Source organism: Hypanus sabinus, chromosome 7, assembly GCF_030144855.1.
Source record: "Hypanus sabinus isolate sHypSab1 chromosome 7, sHypSab1.hap1, whole genome shotgun sequence".
NCBI classification, from domain to species: domain Eukaryota; kingdom Metazoa; phylum Chordata; class Chondrichthyes; order Myliobatiformes; family Dasyatidae; genus Hypanus; species Hypanus sabinus.
The window spans coordinates 74,489,713-74,513,794 of NC_082712.1; the positions used below are offsets into that span (position 1 = coordinate 74,489,713).

Genomic DNA, 24,082 nt, shown 5'->3' on the forward strand with positions numbered 1-24,082 from the left:
GTCTGCTGCTGTTATAGACAGTGGCATGAGAGGGGGATAGCTTTTGTAGCCAGCTTTGTGTTCCATGCCTTGAAGTGTGCATAAAAGTCATTTAGAGCATCAGAGAGGCAGGTGTGACTGGTACGTTTGATGCTAATTTTCCTTGTGTAGTCAGAAATACCCTTGATGATCAGCCACATATGCAGAGGATCGTTATCAGATAGTTGATCCTGAATTTTTTTGTACGTAGGTGATCTTTGCCCTCTTGATGTCGAAGATGAGGTTTCTTCTAGTTGCTCTAAGACTTGTTCTGTCACTGGGTTTTTAGTAGGGAGTACTTCTCTGCATTCAGCCAGAACTTCTGGTTGGGCCTTGAGATGACAGTTCTTGAGGTACTATATTCCAAACAGTATGTTACGTTCCAAATTAGGTGTCACCACCACCTTGCAGTTTCATTGAAGCTTCCCTACTTTTATACTTCAGACTCCTTGTAATAAATGAGAACATTCCATTAGCCTTCCAAGTTATTAACTGTATCATCGTGCTTACTTTTTGTGTTTTATGTACAAACGTGTAGTTGGTCATCCAGATTCAGTTATACCATAATATTTTGTACTCTAAATATTAGAAAGTAAGTTGCATTTTCATTCTTCCTTCCAAGGTGGATAACCTCACACTTTTCCACATGATACTCCATCTTCTTGCCCACTCACCTATTCTATCTATACTCAGTGGCCACTTTATTAGGTACAGGACTGGGACCCGGTGTGGACTTACATTGCTGTAACCCATCCACTTCAAGTTTCGACATGCTGAACATTCAGAGATGTTCTTCTGTACATCACTGTTATAACATGTGGTTATTTGAGTTACTTTCTCCTTCCTATCAGCTTGAACGAGTCTGGCTATTCTCCTCTGACCTCTCTCATTAACAAGGCATTAACTGACACTCACTTCTTACCATTTTCTAGAGCTTTAGAGCCCGTTGTGCATGAAAATCCCAGGAGATCAGCAGTTTCTGAGATACTCATATCACCCTGTCTGGTACCAATCATTCCACAGTCAACATCACTTAAATCACAGTTATTCCCCACTCTGATATTTGTTCTGAACAACAGCTGAACCCCTTGGCACAGTCTGCATGTTTTTACTCATTGAGTTGCTGTCACGTGATTGGCTGATTAGATATTTGCATTAACCAGCAGGTGTCCATGTGAACCTAATCAAGCAGCCACTGAGTGAATATCCTTCTGCTAGATCTTCTCGTTCACCTTCACCTTTGTATCATTAGCAAATTTTGCTACAGTACGCTCAGTTCCTTCATCCATGTCAACATAGTTGACACTAGGGCATCCCTCTGGATACCAGTTGTTAATTTTAAAATAACGAGAGTTATTCCAACACCTTGTTTTCTGTTCCTAAGCCACATGTCCTTCCATGCAAATTACCCCCAATGCTATGTAGGATTGTGCAGGATTTCTTTTGAATTGCACCTTACTGAATATTTTCTAGAATCCAAATACTCTATATCAACTAGCTCCCAATAAGTCAATATAAATGTTCTATTTTCAAACAATTTTAACACAACTGCTAAACTTAAAATTATGCACAAATCGCTGATGAACTGGTGTATAATTAATTATGAATAGCAAAATATTAAAAAGAACATGGTAAATCAGAAAAGTAGTCATACAGAATTCCATGATAAATCCAAATAAGTAACAGAACTTAAACATTTAAATAAAATAGAACAGTTTTAGAATTATCTCCGGTGATCAGTGCCAGTACTTATTATTACTGTTCATAATTTATAATCAATTTCACCATCTATAGAATTTGTATGCAATAGTTTGGATTCAGAATGAAGAATGGAGGAACAGAAGTAAGCATTTGGACAGTACAGCACTAGACAGGCTACTTGGCTAATGATGTTGTGCCAATCTTGAAACTAATTTCCTCCTCCTGTGTACCACCCATCTCCCTCCATATTCATGTGTATATCTAAAAGCCTCTTAAATTCCACCAAACTGCCTGCATACACTCGTACACCTGCAAATCTCTTCCAGGCACCACTTCTGTGTAAAAAAAATAATGTGTCCCTTGCATCGCCTTTAAATATTTGCTCATTCCCTCCCCCCAAACTTAAAATCATGTCCTCTAGTATTTAACGTTTTACCTCCTTTATGCCACTCACAATTTTTAAAGAAAGTGCTGCCATTCAACCTTCAGTGCTCTGGGGGAACAATCCAAGTTTGTCCAACCATTAGCTCATACCCACTAATCCAGGAAAGATCCTGGTAAAACTCTACACTCACTTCACATCTTTCCTATAATGGGGTGACTACAACTGCATGTAATACTCTACATGTAGTCTGACTAATATTTCATATATGTGCAGTATGACTTCCTCACTCTTTTGGTCAACACCCCTAATATGAAGACAAGCATCTCAAACACCCTGTCCACTTGTGTAGTTACTGTCAGTGAACTATAGCCCTGAACTTCAAGATCCCCCTTTGCCTCAATTGCTGGCATTCCGGCTCAAGAGAGGACCTCGGTATAGGAGACCTTGTCTCGCCAGGTGACCTTCGTCAGAGAACATAGGTGACACTGCTGCAGCCGGTCAAGCTGGCGTAAGTGACTCTGATATGGGCACCACGTCTCACATCCGTATAGCAAGGCTGATACGACAATGGCCCTGTATACCTTGCACTTGGTGGCCAACCTGATGTTCTGTGACCAGACTCGATCTTTCAGCTGACCAAAGGCAAAGCAAGCTTTTCTGTTTCTTGACTCAATCTCTACATCTAGAGAAGCTGAGAATGTTATTATGCCACACACACAAAATGCTGGTGGAATGCAGCAGGCCAGGCAGCATCTATAGGGAGAAGTGCTGTTGACGTTTTGGGCCAAGACCCTTCATCAGCACTAACCGAAAGGAAAGATAGTAAGAGATTTGAAAGTAGGAGGGGGAGGGGGAAGTGTGAAATGATAGGAGAAGACCGGAGGGGGTGGGGTGAAGCTAAGAGCTGGAAAGGTGATTGGGAAAAGGGATACAGAACTAGGGAAGGGAAAGGATCATGGGACGGGAGGCCTAGGGAGAAAGAAAGGGGGAGGGGAGCACCAGAGAGAGATGGAGAACAGGCAGAGTGATGGGCAGAGAGAGAACAAAAAGGGGAGGGGAAAAAAATTAATCAGGGATGGGTTAAGAAGGGGAGGAGGGGCATTAACGGAAGTTAGAGAAGTCAATGTTCATGCCATCAGGTTGGAGGCTACCCAAACGGTATATAAGGTGTTGTTCCTCCAACCTGAGTTTGGATTCATTTTGACAATAGAGGAGGCCATGGATAGACATATCAGAATGGGAATGGGATGTGGAATTAAAATGTGTGGCCACTGGGCGATCCTGCTTTTTCTGGTGATCCAAGCGTAGGTGTTCAGCGAAACGGTCTCCCAGTCTGTGTTGGGTTTCACCAATACATAAAAGGCCGCACAAGGAACACTGGACGCAGTATACCACACCAGCCAACTCACAGGTGAAGTGTCCCCTCACCTGGAAGGACTGTCTGGGGCCCTGAATGGTGGTGAGGGAGGAAGTGTAAGGGTAGGTGTAGCACTTGTTCCGCTTACAAGGGGCACTTATCCTCCCCTTCTTACCCCATCCCCGATTTATTTATTTTTCCCCCTCCCCCTTTTTTTCCTCTCTCTGCCTGATCTCCATCTCCCTCTGGTGCTCTTCTCCCCCCTTTCTTTCTCCCCAGGCCTCCCGTCCCATGATCTTTTTCCTTCTCCAGCTCTGCATCCCTTTTGCCAATCACCTTCCCAGTTCTTAGCTTCACCCCATCCCTCCTGTCTTCTCCTATCATTTCGGATTTCCCTCTCCCCCTCCTACTTTGAAATCTCTTACTATCTTTTCTTTCAGTTAGTCCTGACAAAGGGTCTCCCCCTAAAATGTCGACTGTACTTCTTCCTATAAATGCTGCCTGGCCTGCTGTGTTCCACCAGCATTTTGTGTGTGTTGCTTGGATTTCCAGCATCTGCAGATTTCATCGTGTTTGATGCTATTATGCTGCCCAGGTAGCAAAACTTGTTGACAGCATTGAGACGAGTGTCATCAGTGAGGACAGTTGGTTCTTCGTAGCTTGACAGGAGCCGGCTAGTACAAAACTTCCGTCTTTTTCAGGCTGATTGTCAGTCCGAGGCTTTTAGCTGCCTTGGCAAAGCGTCTGGTGATCTCCTGTAAGTCTTCGAGAGAGTGGGCAACCAGTGCACAGTCATCAGCAAACTGTAGCTCATGCACCACAATGTCCCTGACTTTTGTTTTTGCTCTCAGTCTTGCGCGGTTGAAGAGCCACCATCAACCCTTGCTTGTAGGAAGACCCCTGGCTTCAGGTCTGATGTGGCATCCTGAAGAACAGCAGCAGATATATAGAGTAAAAGAGAAGGGAGAGTAGATATCGGACCACTGGAAAATGACACTGAAGAGGTGGTAATGGAGGGGAAGGACATGGAGAATGAATTAAATAAGCATTTTGCATCCATCTGGATTTTTGGATTCTGGATTGGATGTTGTACAATGAACTAAAATTGATTAGGTAATGTATTTTGATGGAAGGAATAAAGGCATAGACTATTTTCTAAACGGAGAAAATTCAACAATCAAGAGACTTGGTAGTCCTTGTGCAGGATTTCCTAAAAGTTAACTTGCAGGTTGAGTCAGTGGTATCGAAGGCAAATACAATGTTGGCATTCATTTTGAGAGGACTAGGATATAAAAGTAGGGATGTGATGCTGAGGCTTTATAAAGCACTGGTGAGACCACACTTGGAGTACCCTTACCTATGAAAACTTGTGCTGGTATTCGAGAGGGTCCTGCAGATGTTCATGAGAATGATTCCAGGAATGAAAGGGTTAATGTATTAAGAGTGCTTGATGGCTCTGGGCCTGTACTCACTAGAGTTTAGAAAAACGAGGGGAGCAATTCTCATTGAACCCTATTAAATATTGAAAGGCAGAGAGAGTGGAATTGGAGAGACTGTTTCCTATAGTGGATGAATCTAGTACCAGAGGGCACAGCCTCAGAATAGAGGGTCATCCATTTAGAACAGAGATGAGGAGGAATTTCTTTTGCCAGGGGGTGGTGAATCTCTGGAACTCTTTGTCACAGATGGCAGTAGAGTAGGCCAAGTCACTGAGTATACTTAAAGCAAAGGCTGATAGGTTCTCAGTCAGTGCATCAAAGATAACAGGGAGAAGGCAGGAGAATGGGGTTGGGAGGGATAATAAATCAGCCACCATGGAATGGCCGAGCAGATTCAATAGGCTGAGTGACATAATTCTGCTCCCTTGCCTTATGGTCTTATCTTACACTTGCCCAGATGAAACACCATCTGCCACTTCTCTGCCCATATCTGTAACTGATCTATAATTCTGCTGTATCGTTAATAGTCCTCTTCCTGGACTATCTAAAGTTGAAATATATTTTATAAGGTAATGAAATATACATATCAGGGACTAAATGGAGGTTACACATGATGCAAGAATGCATTACTCAGAATGTAGAAATTTGGGAATTCATTATAGAAATTGGTTAATAGGATATTAAAGAAAAATTAGACTAATTAATGTACAAAATATGCTGGGAGTTAATTAAGTTACAGAAGTCATATTTAGTTAGGTACAGTACAAGTTATATTAATTTACTGTTAAAATCCTCTGGAGCTAACATAGTCGAACATTGTTATCATTGCTATGTTTTGTAAAATTATTTTTTGTAATGTGGGCACCACTTTCAATGCAGGCAGCTGCTGTTCAGCCTTTGAGGTACCCTGATATCCACTGCTCTCACAGTGGAAGCAATTTTTCTAAATACAAGCCCTCTCTGGATTACAAACACCGGACCTGTGGACATCCTGTATACACGATATATGGATACATTTAGAGAACTAGTGCGATGGATGTTGATGGATTTTTTTTTGGTTCCAGCAAGGGTGCAGGCATCTTCTACTGGGTACAAACAGGGCATTTCTGCATGTCTTCCCTCCCCACATTTCCTATATGGCATGGGGAAAGCAAGTATATTTCACATTTGTGGTCAGTGATAAGTTTACATTTCCTGTACGTTAACAGGACCTTTATATAAGGCCGAACACCGGTCAGTTTAGAAAGTAGCCATTTCAACAGTCCAATGATGACTCCAGAGAGAAAGTGCACCCCTTACCTGGAAGTTTCTGGACCATGAACTAGAAATAACACTATTAAAAACAGGCCCCGGCTAAGTTTAATCACAAAAGCCTGGCCAAGAATTTTAATAACCACAGAAGCCACAGTGGCACAGGTCCATGTTTTCCTTGAAACTGCGTGGATTCTTGTGAGATACTCCGGTTTTCACCTACATCCCCAATATGTGCAGGTTGGTAAGTTTAATTGGGTGCTATAAACTGCCCCTAATGTGCAGGGTCAATCTGGGGGTGGGGGGGGAGTTGATGAGAACAGGAGAATCTTAAAAAATTGGGTTTAATATAAGATTAAGTAGGTGCTCAATAATCAGTGTGGATTTGGTGAGCCAAAGGACACCGTTTCCATACTATTTCCCTTTATGAAGTAATCATAGCATCAGGACTAGGACTGCCAGACTGGGTAAAAGCTTCTACCCCGAGGCAATGAGACTAATGAAGACATTGCCACCACCAAGATCTCGTCACCAAGACATCAAGCTGTGTTGCACACTTCACATGCATTTTGAATGACACGTTATTGACTTATTTGTGGTCATATTTAGTTTTGTGTTGTGCGTGATATATGTTTGGTTGTATATACAGTATGTACAGCCAGATGGCAATAAACTTGAACTTGAATTTGATCTTAATTCTAAAAGATATTGGATGACAAAATTTGGTTTAAATAAGCAAGATCAATCACATAAAGTTGCAAGTTATTAAGAATACACAACTGAATATCCTAATATGTGTCAATGCCTCCTACTCCATATATTTACTTGACCTTATGTGTCTAGATGTATCTCCCATACTGGACTTCAATTTGTTTAACTGATAATTATGGAAGATTTCGAGTCAACAACTAATTCAGAACCTGAATGGCCAAGGTCATGTTGTAATTCAACGATACTTCACTGGCAGAATGATTATTTGGAAAGAAGATCATATATTAACAAATCAGTCTGTTTACATGTTTAGGTCTTCCTCCCCCCACCCCCACCCAACCTTATTTAAAAAACTCTGCATTACTCAGAATATTTACTTAATTTTCTTTCCTCCACTAATTCCACTTGAACTTGTCATGACCTCTTTGGACCAACACGGAGCACTGGAGAGCATTGGGCTCAGCACCCTGACGCACTTAAACATCATTGATTTGCTTTAACTAGAATTTGCTAAATGGCTGATTTATTTGTAAAGTTTTCCTTCTGATTTTCATGCTGCTTGTTCTTTGAATGTGGGTTCCTCACGCATCCTGTTTTAGTTTACTGGGTTTTGATTTTGATACACGAGGGGATCCTGTACTATATACACTATTTAAATTATTCACGACAAGCATTCATCACTGAGTCCTGAATTTGGGTTCCAAGTGAACTAACATTCTCTGTGCTCCAGCCGCCAAGAGTAAGTACGTTCTGAATCATTTGTTCTTCAAATACATCCTCTTCGTTACTTTCTACTTTTGAGTCTTGTGTTTACTCTGCTCCTGGGTCCATTTGCCTGAAGACGTCATCACAGCAGGACTCAGCCATCATGGACCAAGTGGAGTTTCATCAATTATGTACAGCAATGACCTGCCAAGGAGAGGCAGCTGGACGACATGAACACTTACTCCAAGAGATACGAGCATCATTGCAGAAAAGCTCTGACACTGGTTCAGAGCATTTGCCCGTGCCTCCTGCTTTTCCAGCCCAGAGCCACCATGAGAGATCAATTAACCTGCTGGCCCCACAGAAAAACAATAAGTCTTACCATGGTTTCCTAGATCAGTGTTCTCTAATGTTCAAGTTACTTCCCCTCAGACAGGAATAAAGCAGCTTACATAATTTCTCTCCTCTTGGGCAGGGCCCTTTCATGGCTGCAGCCTTATGGGATAAGGACTCTTCTGTGTGTTTTGATATCAATTTACTTTTAAGTACTATGGTGAGGATGTTCTTTCCCTCGCTGGCGATCCAAAGGTAGCCAGCAAGCTGCTCCACTTGTGTCAAGCGGCTTGATCTGCTGCCTACTGTTTAACTGAGTTCTGGACCTTGGCAGCAAAGAGTGGGTGAAACATGCAGGCAAATCCCTTGTTTCAACAAGGATTAAATGACCAACTCAAGGATGTCCTAACAACCAGGGATCCAATAGAGGATTTGGAGGAGTTAATGGATATGACTTTTAGAATTGATAGCATGTCTTAAAGAAGGAAGGAAAAGCGTGGTGAGTTCACCCAGACAGCCCACTCTCAAAAATCACCCAATGGTTTCTCCAGTTCCACAATCCAAGTCTCAACCCAGATCCACTTAGTCATATCCAGAGCAGCCCGTACAGCTGGGAAAAACCCGCTCTTCCCAGCAGAGTGAGAAAAATGTGTAAAGCAAAGGAGCTGCTCATACTGCAGTAAGGTTGGTCATTTTCTAGTCTCTTGTCACGAGTTGTCAGGAATATATTAAGATGGTGGTGTGACGCAGCAGCGCGCAGCGGCCACTTTGGAATGAATATCTGTAATCTGTCAAGTAGGATGCCATGTACAATCCTGATCTGATGGAGACGGACGTGTGAAGCACAGAGGAACATCTGGTGAAACTTGAAATGCCTGTTTCGCTGCCGCTGCTACTGTGCGATTGAAAAATCTCCAGGAGGAAGGCCCCAAATCCTTGGCTTTGCTTGTTGCTTGGTGGCCGGGGCTGGGGTTGAAGCGCTCAGCAGAGATGGTGCTCGGTGCTCGATGTCGGAGGGCTGGTCGGAGGCTCGAAGTTTTCGGACAGACTCAGAGTTGGCTGTCGGGTGCTTCCAGGGGCTGTATCGACAAGGTTGCAGCGCTGGAGGATCATGGCAGTAAGAGTTTTCCTTCCTTCTACTGTCTGTGTGAGATGATGGGTTGTTGGGACTTTGAGATTTTTTACCGTGCCATGGACTGCTCTTTATCAGATTATGGTATTGCCTTGCACTGTTGGAACTATGTGTTATAATTATGTGGTTTTTGTCAGTTAGTCTTTTATCAATTATGATATTGTCTGCACTGTTGCAACTAAATGTTAACTATAACTATGTGGTTTTGTATAGGTTTTTGGTTTGTTGGGTGGTAGTGCTGGTGTCTTGACTTGGTGTGTCTGGGTAGTCTTGTTTTGTCTGATGGGTTTGGAGTTCCTTTCCGGGGAATGTGCTAAGATGGTAGCGCAATATTGATACGCAGCAGCCTCTCCGGACTCTGGATTGGGGATTACCAGACGTTATGTGGTTTTTCTTGTGTAGTCTGTTTTGCCGTGTGCTTTTTTATGATATCATTCCGGAGAACGTTGTCTCATTTTTCAACTGCATTGCATTTATGGTTTCTAAATGACAATAAACTGAATCTGAAATTCCTAGGACCGTCCTGTGAGGGGAGAACTGTGATGGTCTCAAGACTCTCTCCTAGTCCAATGAATTCTGGAGTGGTGCTACCTTCCATATTGTCCTGATCAGAACATCAACATTCCCTTGGGCATTAGCAGACCCTGAAGTGGGAGGGAGTCTTTTAGATCTTGGACTGGTCGCGAGGATCCAAGATCCTAAATTACATCTGAACCAGCAACTCACTGCTATGGCCCTGGATGGGAGACCATTAGGACCTGGACAAATTTTTTATCTTTCCGTTCCTCTCAAGTTAATGATTGGGATGCACAAGGAGATGATTCAATTCCACCTGATTCACTCTCTAGATATTCCCCTAATCCTTGGTTATCAGTGGTTACTTTTCCATAATGCATGTATTAATCGGTATAGTACAGCACCGCTTGGACGGGGAGGGTTATGGACCAGAGGAGAGATGCTAGGTTCCCTCCTATATATTGGATCCTCAGTTAATTATGGACTATTATAGCAGATAACCAGATTGCTCTGGGCAGTCAGGTGCCAGCCATAGGAGGGAGTGGGATGGCTGTATCATGAACTCTTTGGACCAGCATAGGCACTGGAGAGCATCAAGCCCCGATGTTCCGACGCACCTGAACATCACTGATTTGTTTTAATTAGAATTTGTTAAGTGACTGATTTAGTTGTTAAGTTTTCCTTCTGCTTATATGCCACTTGTTCTTTGAATGTGGGTTTCTCACTCATCCTGTTTTAGTTTACTAGGTGTTTTGATTTTGATACGCAAAGGGATCCCATGCTATATGCACTATTTAAATTTGTCACAACAAGCATTCATCTCTGAGTCCTGAAGTTGGGTTCCGAGTGAACTGACATTCTGTGTACTCTAGCTCTCTCGAGTAATTAAGCTCTGAGTAATTTGTTATTCTTCTGTTATGTTCTTCAAATAAATCCTCATTGTAACTTTCTACCTTCGAGTCTCAAGTTTACTCTGCATTTAAGTTCGTTTGCTTGAAGATCTCATTACAGATGTCACATCACATTTTCTCAGACTCCAGAGCAGGTACCTAATACACTGCCAGATGTTTGGCTAGCATTGGATTGATGGCAAATAAGAAAACTCAGAGAATCAGCTGATTTCCAGCCACACGTTTGTAAAAGTGTCTCGTCTCCATTGACCATCTTTCTGACATTTCTAACTTTAAACAATAAATTTGTAACATGGAATGGTGATGAACATGTCCTGCCTTTGCGTCAACCAGTTTGATTGTGGATTCACTAATACTACCCCAAGGATACTTTACAAAATAACTTACTGAAATCACATTACAAATAGACAACAGTAATGTTTTATCATTAATAAATGGCACCCAATTTACCAAGGTATCCTTGCCAGAGAATGCTTAATTGCATGAAATGACTAAATGATAAGCTATTTTTGTGACAAACCTTAAAATACTTCAAAATGCAGTATAAGATGTAATATTCACACAAATGAACTCAACCTATAGATAAAACATTCTGATGGATCTAGTTAAAGAAAGATGTCAGAACACATTGTCCTGGCTGCTGATGACATTTCTGAACTGATAACAGTATTCAGTTGTTAAAATATGGAAAGTCTGGAACTAACAACAGGTTTGTAAGGCTGAATGAGTTAGTTTACCCCATTGGGCTACACATGGAGCCCGTTCTTATTGGGATTCCCCCAACTTAATGAAAATCAAAAACTGCAGATGCAGACAATCTGAAATAAAACAGAAGATACTAGAAGGCTAGACAGCATCTGTGGAAAGAGAAACATTGTTAACATTTCAGGTTAAAGACTCTTTATTAGTTCTGAAAGCACACATCAAAGTGATCACCATAACTACAAACAGCAAGCATAAATATTCAGAAGAATGTTTGCACTACTGTAGGATTGAAGAAGAAACAAATGGGCGGCAAAACTTAAATTGAAGAGCTCGGTATAACAGATGTATTCTTAAAAAAATGTTTTTGTGTTTGCACTTCCATAATCAAGCAGCATACAGTACAACAAAGTTCATAACATCCACGCAAATACATGAAAACAATGCAGTTTTATAAATGGGAAACATTGGAATAAACTACCATGTGATAAAATGAGTTGTAATGGTGTCTTTTCTGGATGAGACCATGAGAATAAAAGGAGAAATCCAGTTTTTTTTTTCCCCCACTGCTGTAAATGGTATACACAATACAGGAGTGAATTGTAATTGTAACTGACTCACTCCTGGTCGGCTTGTTTGCCCATAATCACATCTGAGTGTTTTGTGCCTTATGCTTGCCTGACCTCTGCCAAGTCTGAGTGTTCATGAATCAGTTCATTTTGAATACTACGGAGCCCGTGAAGATACAAAGGGTGAGTAGGAGAGGAAAGAATCCACTGAGGTGAAATCAATGAATTATAAAATCCCTTCAGCCCTACTATTCAATATAAACTTCATTTTCAGAAATATTTCTACTTCTTACATTACTGGTCTCAAAATGATGCATGACCATAGCAGTTCTAAATCCACAAGAAAAGAGAGTGAACTGCGACAAACTCTCATGCTTGTTTATAAAATACTGTATAACAATATCATAAAGTACAAGTCAGATAAGTTTTAGGAAGCAGGAATAATAATTGACCAAAGACTGATAAAAAGGGGAGAAGACATTTCAAAGTTCAAAGTACCTTTATTGTCAAAGTATGCACGCAGTATACAATCCTGAGATAAATATCTAAAAAAAAGTTTCCACAACTATGTAAAATGAAAGAAATTGGCAAAAATAAATGCAAGTTGAGAAGAATAAACCCAGAAAATATAAAGAGGATTAAATATTTCAGGCACGGAATGAACCCTGTACATCTTCTGCCATAGAAAACAATAGTTTGAAATGGCCATGGCAGATTGAAAAGTGGCAAATCTAACATCATATATTAAGAAACAAGGGAAAATGGAGTGGGAGATCAGTTAATCTGGTATTGTTGTTGATAAAATTCAGCAATCCAGTGTAAAGGAGGCACTGGATAACATAATTGGAGTCAAACATGTCGTTTGCCCATCCATGCTTAAGCCAACCATCAAAGCCCATAATAATCCCATTTACCAGCACTAGGTTGCTAACCTTCTGTTCCTTGATGCAAGTGCTGGTCCAGATACTTCTTAAATAGCAAACATACCTGTCTTCATCATCCTTGAGGCAGCACACCACCAACCTCTAGGTGAAACAGTTCTTCCTCAGATCCTCTTTATAAACTTCCTCATTACTCTAAACATACACCCTCTACTTAGAGAGTACAAACTCTGTCTATCCCTCTTATAATTTTATATCACCCTCTCTTTAGCCTCATCTACTACCCAGAAACAACACCACCAACCTGGAAACAGCACCAACAAAAGAGTCCTGGAAACATCTGCATACATTCCTTGTGCATCTGACCTCTCCAGATGCACACCTCACACTTTTCCAGATTAAATTCCATCTTTCGTTTTTCCACCCAAATTTCCAATGATCATAAGGATAATTTCTGGGACAAGTAAGAACTATACAAAGTGGACAGGTTACAACTAAACTGATGAGGACCAATATTATTGCAGCAAAGTTTGCTCACACTACATTGAAACATGTAACTAATTTGATAGGGGTGTGGAAAACATAGTAGCAATTCACCAGGCAGGGAGAAAAGTACAGAGATTAAGTCAAGCAAGTCTACTGCGCAGAGCAAACAGGTTCAAGAGCATGGGAAGGCTGGCAGGCTCAATGCATTGGCTTTAATGCAAGGAATCTCACAGGTAAATCTGGTGACTTTCGGGCATGGATCAATAAGAGAAGAGGTGAATACATTGGTAGCATGATATTGTAGACCTCCAACAGTCAGCAAGAACAGAGAAACAGATAATGTAAACAAATTACAAACAGGCATCAGAGTAATTGTGTCAGAGTCGTGGATTTCCTAATATTAACTGAAATTGCTTGACCAAAGAGCGAAACTGGAGTGGAATTTGTAAAGAATATTCAAGGAAGTTTTAGTGAGACAATATGTAGATAGTCCGACTAGAGAGGGGGCAGTACTCAACCTTAAATTAGAAATAATACTGGGCAGGATGGTGGAATTGTCAGTGAGGAAATACTTTGGAAACAGTGAACATACAGTAATTCTGTCGTTTCAAGTAGTTGTGCAAAGGCACAAGGTTATTCAACCGGCTAAGGTCTAAAATTCAGATGAGAATGATTGAAATAGCCAGAAGACCAGGTGGAAGTAAGTTAAGAGTCTTTTATCAACAGATGACAAGTGAGATTTTTTTAAAAGAGAGTTTAGGGCCGGCATACTGTAGTAAGGCTGAAATGGAGAAATATCAAGATTAAGGAACCTTGGATGACAAAATGTATTAAACATTTGATTGGATAATAAACGGGAGCATGCGGCAGGCATAGACTACTGGAATTGAGGGACTCTGTTGAAAATTTTATAGTGTATAGGAAAGAACTTTAAACAACTAGGAGGGCAAAAAGGAACCAATGAATTTTTGAATGAGCCTTTAACAGTTGCTGTAATGTTCAGGTATGCCCCGCCCAGCCCCATCTGCACATCTCTCCATGTTCGGAATACCTCTGCAACTTCCCCAGGTGACCGTGTGGGTTTCTTCTGGATGTTTTGGTTTCCTCCCACAGTAGGGGTTAGTAGGTTAAATTGTCACAAAGGTTTAATTCAACAGCATGGACTGGCTGGGCCAGAAGGGCCTGTTGTTATGTTGTATCTCTAAATAAATAAAAGGTAGTTGGACAAGATACTTAAAGGAAGAAATAGTTCAGGGCCGTGGGTATATTACAGACAAATGGGATCAGCTGGATATTTCCTGCATGTAGCTAAATCAGACTTGATGGGCTGAATGGCATTCCTCCATGTCTTCCACAATTTTTAATAAAATATCAAAAACTGTTTCCTCTTATTTCCCCGATGTAGTACTATGCACAGTCACTCTTAAGATAACTTTATACAAATCCATATAATTAAAGCAGTTGTATTGTCAAGTTAAAAAAAACTTATTCTGTATTCCTAAACATTTGCATTTTGACCCAGTTTTATGAATCTACTTCTTCATGTACAAATAAGATATAAATGTAGCTATGTTCAGAATAATCCCTAGTTTACATATTAACAAAACAGAATGTCCCCAAACAGCAAGATCTAAGCCATCCAGTTCATTAACAGCCACCCAAGCTTATTATTCTGTTTACTGCTTAATAGATATTCTCTGCCACAATTCAGCTTTGTATGCACACAGATTCAATTTGCCCAAATCCCAAGTGCTAAGTAATCCTGATGGAGATTAAGTGAATTTATTTCAGACTTCTCCTGAAAAGCATCATAGTGAAGTAATTTCTTGATGTTTATCAACTCATATTGGTGATAAGAACAGCAGAAATATAGACACACTCAGACTAATACTTTGTCCTTTCTAGTTTCCTCTCAGCAAACTTTTCCTTACTTCTGACCACAGTTGCATGAAGAAACCTTTAATGACTGCTAATACCACTGGATAAAAAGAACACATTAAAACTGAACCTGTGGCAATCAAGCTACGAGAATTGAAAGCTTTTAGCATAGCTAAGAAATCCCAGTCATGATCAATATTTGAGAGGATTAAACACTCCTGAGTATTCGGTCTATCCATTACACATTTAATGCATTAAATAGATTACTTGCATTCATTTTTCTAAGATAAACTAAAACAATTGTTCTAACTTCATATTCTACAAAAACATTGCCTTGTGATTTATTTTCAATTGACAAGTACAGCATATTAATGGAAGCAAGATTTTGAGATCACTGGAAGAACGTTTTTAAAATAAAAATAAATATGAAGGCCATTCATTGTGCTGCTAAAGTGAACTTCTCTATGGTCACTGATATTTCTCTTTCTCAGTTAATTCAGAGGAACAATCAATGTGATTAAAAGCCTTTGGGGATAGGTACTTTATTCTAATGACAACAAACTATCAACATCTGTTGTTATGAAACATTACAAAATGAAATAATAGCTTGATTCCTCAGCCATTACATGTTTATTGTGAGCTAACAAAAAACATTCCTTTAATTCAAATTACAAATTGTGTAATTTTGGCTATATACCTTTAGTATTTTATGATCCACCTGAGTAATTCTGTGGAGAATGTTTAAATACTGGAGTTAAGTTAGAGGAATTTCAGTTATTAAAATAAACAATAACAATTATTGTGGTAGTTCCAAAGTAACTGCAAATTACCTTCCACATACACTCTATTACAATGGTAACAATACTGTTGGGATAAAACTATAAAAGCATCTCTTAAATGAACAACCATGGGCTGCTTACTTTTACTAAGGTTCAAGAGTCCAAATACGGATCATCAGAAGTCTCAAACTTAGTTATAATTTTACTGAATCAATACCTGTAGGGATTAGTTGCAGGCAAATCAGCAAATACTACTTTTGTATTACAGTAGAACCACAGTTCCTAGCTCTGAAACAGGCACAAAGCTGGCAAGCACCGGCGTGGCATCTACTTCATGTTAAAAATTAAAAAGGACCCCTACCATCCAGGCCATGCTCTCTTCTTGTTGCTGTATGGGGAAGGTGGTATAGAGTCTCAGGACCCACACCACCAGGTTCAGGAACATTCATTACACCATCATCAGGCTCTTGAACCAGAAGGAATAACTTCACTTGCCCCATCACTGCAATGTTCCCACAACCTATGGACTCACTTCTAAGGACTCTAAATCTCTTGTTCTCAATATTTATTGCTTATTTATTATTATCATTTCTTTTTTTCTGTCTTTCTTTTTGTATTAGCAGTTTGTTGTTTTTATTTGCACACTGGTTGTTATCTGTCCCATTGGGTGTAGTGTTTCATTCATTTCATTGTGTTTCTTGTATTTATTGTGATTGCCTGCAAGACCGCTCAGGGATGTAACTGGTATCGTATATGACCAAAAAAAAATCAGAGAACATAATAAAGCTCACCTTAACAAATGATACAAATTCTTCCACTCTTCTATTGGCAGCAGTCAATTTCTTCTGAACAGCTTCTAAAGCCTGTTCACTCTGCATTGCCAGTCCATGCATCTGCTGTGACGCTGTAGTCTCCAGTGTTGCCATTGCAGATTCTGCCTCAGTCACTTTGGTCTTGAGATCATGTAGTTTTTCATTCTGAATGTTATTAAAACAATTATATAAAAAGTAGACAAGTGAAACAATGAAAATTACCTAAGATGATATTCCTCAAGAATGCAATTAACAGATATTTCACTTTACAAGGAAGTAATATTCTACTGTGCAAGCGTTTCTGGAAACAAGAACATTAGGAAAATGTACATAGAGGAGCTTCATTTTGCTTTTTATGCACTTTAAGTTTTAATTAAATGAAAAAAGGACTTGAATGATAATTTATGTGACTATAATCTTATTAATAAAAACAAAAGAGAGCAAAGGATTTCACTGTAATTGCACAAGTGGGCGTTGAGCATTTGTGTCAATATTTTGATAATCTGGATATGAAACAGGTAAACTTCTGAGGAAATTTTCTAACAGCTGCATTGAAGAGTGTGAATATTTATTATGGATGGTAATGTGATGGCTTGATCATATTTTGCTTGGGAGTGACAGACTCCAAAAGGTTCCTGATAAGTAACTACAGGACACTCCAGAAAGGATAAACGCTAGATCTTCCAGTTTTGGTAGGAGATAGAACCGAGAAGCATTGGTCTAACTATGACAGTAAAGGAAACATGTCACTGTTAAAGAAATGTCTGAAAATGAATGGACTGCATTAGAAACACAAGCAAAAGGATAAAATAAGCTTTCTTGAAATAAAAACTAGCAATGATTGAATTGATGGTAGGAACAATTCACATGTATCAAATTTCAATGGGGATGATGTTTTTGATGCATTACAAAAGGTGTGCTTATGATCCTATGGACATCTAATATAGATACTGCATATAGATTAACTTCCGTGGCTACAAAACTACTGATTTCACCTTAGAGGCACAGCAAGTGGATGCAAAATGTAACAGATGAGGAATTCTTGAAATTTATATTATTTTAAAGGATAAAAGGAGGCCAACACATGCACTATATCTGAGCTGGCTATTTGAAACAGCTATGAATTTAATGTCACAAAATCAACAACCCTGCAAAGGTCTCCAATTCAAGTATGCATCTAGCTCTTTTAATAATTTATTTCATGTACTTGAGATGCCTTGCTTAGGAAATAAGGAGTTTGTAGCACTATGAATGAGGAAGCAGAATGAGTGATGAGTGCCATATTGATGATAGGTTTTATACTTTCCAATGATTTCCTAAGCACTGATCATGCACAATGTGATGATGCAGTACTCAAGTAAAAGACATGTTTGGCTGAAAAGTTATCCCTTGTTGATAGTGTTAAATATACTGCAACTTTTTTTACTTGTATATTGTAATCCATGTAAAAGAATATACTTTGGAGGTAAAACACACGCTGCTGACTCACTGTGTCATGCTTTGGTGTAACCGGCTGGAGGTGAAATACAGTACTAGTCAATTGAAGGGTTGAATTCTATCACTGACTTCACTTAAAGATCAGGGAACCCAAAGGCCAGCAAGAGGAGTTAGAGGACAAATGAGGGCTTTACGCACAGTGTTGAGTGAGTGTAAATAATCAGGGCAGTAAATGAAGAGTGAGGGCTGGACAAGTTGATGCCAAGCTGCCATGTCTATCAATGTTGTGGCTCAGACTCATTCGTTTTTTTTTAGGTTCCTAATTTGATTTTGAGGATAGTGTGTGGAGTTAGGGCTCAGTTTTGGGTTTAGGGGCAGGGATAGAGCAGATGGTTTTCAGATGGTTGAAATGCGCTGTTGTCGGTCAGTGATCCACGGGTCAGGTCGAGTTGGGTTGACAGATGCTGAGGAGACCAGCGATTCCACAGTTTGCTAAATCCTGAGTCAGAGATGTATACAGACAAAAGGAAAGAGAGCTGGTGAACCCCAGGCCACTGACTTTGTAGTCTGGAAGTCAAGCCCTGAGGCTGAAGGCCAATGATCCCGGAGGTCTGGTTGGTCAAGGCCTGAAAGTTAAACCCATAATGGTGAGTCCTAGGGTCTAGGCCTGAAGATAAAACTTGTAATCAGCAAGTCCTTGGTTGCTATCCAGAGATCTGCAAAATCCAAAGAGCAAAGCTGAAGGTCTAAGTACAAAGCATGGTGAGTCCAGAGGTGGAAAGCCTGAAAGGTCAATGACCGAAGTTGGTGAATCCAGAGGTATAGAGCAAGTCTAGGCCAGAGACTGGAGGTTGAAAGTTCAATGCTGTTTTTTTGAGAGTCCAGGTCTAAGCATTGGAGGGCCAGAGGTGGACTGTCCTGGGTTTGGAGGCCTGAGTGTGTGAGGGGTTGGGAGAGTGGGAAAGGGGCTTACTTTCCTGTTGCTGCTTTGTTTTGTTCTGTTATTGTTGCATGTATTGTGTGCTGTGTTATGTTGTGTTGTGTAGTTCTTATGTTGAGCATTGTGGGAATGCATGTTGGCATTGGAATATGGAATGACACTTGTGTGCTGCTGCCAACACATCCTTGGGTGTGGTGGCTGTTAACACAAACTGCACATTTCATTGTATGTTTCAATGTACATCTGATAAATAAATCTGAATCTGGAATTTGTGACCTGTTCTCAAAGTTACCAACTTCTTTAGTCTTCTTTTTATGGGAACCAACATGGATATGTACACTAAGATGACAGGGATAACAGAAGTCAAAGAACTGGCACTTATGAATAATGAAATGGCAATTGGAAGATGGGTTAGGAGCCCTGATAAAATCCCTTTGCATGATCTGGTGATCATACTTTTAGTAACTATGCGGAGAGTATAAAATATTAGGTGGCTGTACGTTGGTAGTGGTTACCAACACGGATTTGAAGTTGTTCAACAATTTCAAGTTCTAGCATTCCTTGCACATTACTTTTGTAATTTCAGATAATTGTTTTGGATTTGCATTTCCTCTATATTTTCTACATCTTAAAACCTTCTTATTTCTAACTACTAAGTGTTCTAAAGGTAAATGACTTGAAACATTTACCCTACTTCTTTCTGTACAGATGTTGGCTAACCTAATATATGCTTCCAGCTTTCTGTTTTCATTTGTGACCTTGTTTACATAACTTTTCAGTTAGCTTTTGCCTCAGCTTAAAGTTCATTATTTAATATGCATCTAATGTAAATAAACTTATATTATTTTAAGTAGATCTGATTCTATTAATCACATATTTTCAAACAATATTTTACATCAAATTTTGAATATTATTATTTCAAACTCTAAAATCAAGTGTTCAAACCGCATCTTTCAAGAAAATACCCTTTTCGCCTACATCTTGCAGTCACAACTTTGATATAATGTTCTGATCAAGCCTTACCTTTCTATCCAATTCTTTGGTTGTTTTACGGTACATCTCCTCATATGCTGACCTTTCTTTTGTTGCAACATTAAGTCTTTGCTTCAGGGACTCTGCAAATACTTTCCTGGTAGAACTTTCTTCAGTTAATTTTTTCACCTTTATAAAAGCAAATATAACTGCTCTGACGTGTTTTGAAATATTTGACCACCGGGTTTATCTACATTTCTCTGCATCACCGTGCAAAAATTTCACTAGACATTCAAATATGAAATCTACAATAAAAGGAGAAAGTGGCAAAGCAAAGGCTGAAAGGTGAGGCAAAGAGAGTTCAAAGGAAATTAAGGAAAAATTATCCTAATGAACAACATGGCAGTCCCAGGCAAGAGAAAATATTCTCTGAACTATATCATTAGCAGGGAGTTTATAATTGGCATTGATTCAAAGTGTTTTCATTGTCAACCGTAGCAAAAACCATCATATTGGTATGTAAAATCTTTTTCACTATCACCATAACTTCATAGTGGGACTAAAAGTAGTACATAGTCTGAAGACCTGCACGGATTTTTTAACTTCAAAGTGATGAACACACGCATATGGAAAATCCCATGCAGTTCACTGCAGGTATCCTCAAATAGCTCCAAACTGATGGTTACACATGCTTTCTCATCACAGCGTCTTGGTTTCTCTTTGCATTATGTGGCTTGAATTTAGTGAATGTAGGCACAGACTGGAGTAACAGTCAGCCAGAAAGTATGTGTCTGATATCAATGAAACGTTAGACTTGCGTGAGGCAGGGTTAAAAGACAGTACAGAGCTAAACAGAATTCTGATACCACTTTAGATAGAAATCCAGGATGCAGACAGATCATGGTAAGATAGAATATCTATCATGTGAACATACAGCACTGTACCTAAATAGGGTAAGAGAAATATAGTCTTTCAGGAGAGCTTAAAGGGAGATCTATGGCTTGGGAGACAACATGCATTAGTAATGCAATATATTAATATTGAACTTGAGATTTTTTAGGTTTCCCTGATCCAAATACAGATGTCCAAATTCTTCAGGGATAACATTGCTATCTTGTTTCCTGGCTGAAATGTTTGAATAACTATTGAAATTCTCTTACAATGTTACTACTTCTACCACCACCTAGTTATGATGCGGAATCTACACATTCTCAACTTCAGCAGGCTGCTCTTCTCAGTGAAAAAAAATTTGCTTCATAAACTGTCAATTATACACTATATGCTATGATAGGTGATCAGTTTAAAAAGTACCCTAGAACCAATTCTAGCTATTTTTTTAAAAACATTTCTTTTGCCTAATTTTAAAACATTTCTGCGGTTGGGAGTTACCATACTTAAACCAACTACTGGGAGATGACGAGAGTCTGGAGAAACCACTTCCAATTTTCCTTCAGCTCTGAATAGAAGCCATCACTCCATACTTGCTCACAGAGATGAAAGAAAGATCAGCAAGTCAGAGGAGACACAGAACTAAACCTCATCAACTATTGTGGTCATTGTTGACAAAGATTTTCAAAACTCACAAGATGATTTTTGAATTAGAAAACTGTATTTTTCATGGAAGAATTTAAATGAACATGAGCCAAGAATAATTACCTTTATTTCCATTTCCTCTAATAAGTCTTTATCTATTTTAGCTTTTTCCTCATTTGATTTCAGTTTTGATTTCAGATCTTCCACAAGTTGTCGCTTCATATTGATATCTCGTTCCAAATGAGAAACCCTAAAGAAAAATAACCAATAACACTAGCTTATTCACAAATACTGCTCATACAGCAATTAACAATTGCCAACTGAAAAAATTTCAGTGAGAAAAATATCAACAAATATGTCATAAAATATATGGAAAAGATACAAATAATAATCTTTGAGGGTGGTATTTTCCACTTTATATTACTTAGGGAAAACAAGATCAACAACAAAAGTCACACAGAGCAGTTAATTCTTAAAAATACTTTTTGCCAAAGCAAAGGACAGGTGGTAACCCAAAGATGCAACTTTCAAGTCTTCTCTAAGAACGTTAGAAGGCCTAAAGGATAAGGAGTCAGTTGATTCAGACTGAGCTAAAGAGAAGTTTTGTTTTCCACTCATAGCAATTGGAATCTTTAGAATTTTCCTTTTTGGAAAGCATCGTTCACTATATACAAGGCTGCCGTAAATGGTTTATTAGAAAGCAAGGACATGGAGTGATATGGAATCAGGCAGGAAAATGAAGCTGAGGCAGATCCATGGCCTTATTGAATGTTGGAGCAGTTGCAAGGGTCTTTATTTGTGATATCCTTACACAGTGCAAAGCATTTAAAGAAAACAACAGAGGAAGCAAGTTTCAAAGGAGTTATTTTCTGAGGACCTGCCTATAATTGAAATGACTGTTACAAAAGTGATTATAACTGCATTCATGTAATGAAATACAAGATCTAATTTCAAACAAATTATATGATTGAGGCAGAAAATATGCAGAGGAATAGAGATTTTTAAAGCAGTGGTTAAACTGACTTGCACTGAGTTACGACTTCCTTGTGTACATATTCAAGACTACTTCAGATTTACATTACACAAAAGAGCTAAGGACAAGTGTTTAATAAGACCATCGTTCGGGCCACTGCAGATGGCCAGAAGAAAACTGGGGGCAACAATAATGAGAAGGCAAAAACATCATATAACCTGTTATCAGAAGATAGCAAAAGAGATTACATTCCTAAATTTTTCTTTCATTCTGACAATGAATGCTAATCATGTAGAATTTACATTCTGCTTTCAGAATGGTGCAAATATCTTCAAAGTGCACTTACAGACTCCCCACCAGTCCCAGTTTTCTGTGGCAGCAATGGATATGGCCAGAAAATAAACTACAAAAAGTTGTAAACTTTGGCAGCTCCATCATAGGCCTCCCCAGCATTCAGGACATTTTCAAAAGGCAGCATCCATTGTTAAGGATCCCATTACCCAGGACATGCCCTCTTCTCATTGCTACCATCAGGAAGGAAGGCACACACTCAACGATTCAGGGACAGCTTCTTCCCCTCTGTCATCAGATTTCTGAATGAACATTGTAACCCTCAGGCTCGGCCAACACTTGTTCGTCCAGGGGAAGACCATTTCTGGCCCCGCCAAACTGAGAAATCTCGTTTGTGTGGATGCTGCGTGATGTGTTGCCCGGTTACAAATCCGCGCCACAAAATATCAGACAGTACACCATATGCAATTAACTGATTGAACTTTATGAATCTTAATCTGAATATAGGGTTAGTAAAGAAAAGAAAAAGAAAAAAAGGCCTATTTTAAGAGAAAAGTCAAAAGTGCATGTTGGAGCTCACAAATATGGCCATTCTTCAACCATCGACCTCCTCCAAGCATCGCTGACCTTTGGAGCCTCAATCCCGGTCCACTCCATCTGGTCTCCCAGTTCTCTCTCCACACACGTCTTCCTCGCCGACTAAAAGACCATGAAAATCTCTCTTCCAGACTCACAAGAACCAATAAAATTTCTCTTGTTGGATAGGACCCCCCCCCCCCCACATTCCAAGCCCTGTTATCTCCAGTCATAACCTAAACATTGCTGGTACAGAGAAACCATTACGCTAGCAGTGAAACCTTACAGTGCGTTACATTCTCTCCCCCACCAAATTCAGTCATGTCCCAATGACATTGAGGTAATTTGCCAACCCTTCCAGCAAAACAAAGTCCAACCCAGGTGTAAAAGGCAGTGACATAGCTCCCCAGAATGGTAGGGGTCACACACTGCTACCCTGGTGGTCTCCTAATTCTCTGAGAGCTCCTCACCCCCTCATCTAACTCTTCAGGTTCAAAAACTACTGGGGGTACTTCCGGTCTACCAGGCGTCCTCCCCTGATCTATCACTCGAGCTTACCTGCAACTCGGAGCCCTCTGTCCGGTGTCCAAACCCTGCTTCCTCCCCAGCAGAGTCCTGCTGCAACCCAGGCTGCCCACAGATAGCAACCCCCCCCACTTCACTTGTCTAAATGGGAGAAGGGCCGGGAGTCTGTTCCTCAATCACTGGGGAGTTAGCGAAAGGCAGCATATACCACAAATCCAGGTCCTCATCTTCCAAATCAATATCCCTCTCAGGGGTGGGGGCCGGCCTAA

The 24,082-nt window shown here is 39.8% G+C and overlaps 1 protein-coding gene across 5 annotated transcripts in view; it reads right to left on the bottom strand.

Moving 5' to 3' along the window:
- cntln (centlein, centrosomal protein) overlaps nucleotides 1-24,082 on the bottom strand; it is a 515,524-nt gene that overhangs the window by 80,393 nt on the left and 411,049 nt on the right. For all 5 annotated transcript variants that reach the window (XM_059974898.1, XM_059974895.1, XM_059974896.1 and 2 more), the window contains 3 exons: nucleotides 21,572-21,698; nucleotides 19,967-20,104; nucleotides 16,546-16,731 (listed from right to left, as the gene is read on the bottom strand). In XM_059974898.1, coding sequence (XP_059830881.1) covers nucleotides 16,546-16,731; nucleotides 19,967-20,104; nucleotides 21,572-21,698 — 451 coding nt within the window. The remainder of the gene's footprint in view (nucleotides 1-16,545; nucleotides 16,732-19,966; nucleotides 20,105-21,571; nucleotides 21,699-24,082) is intronic.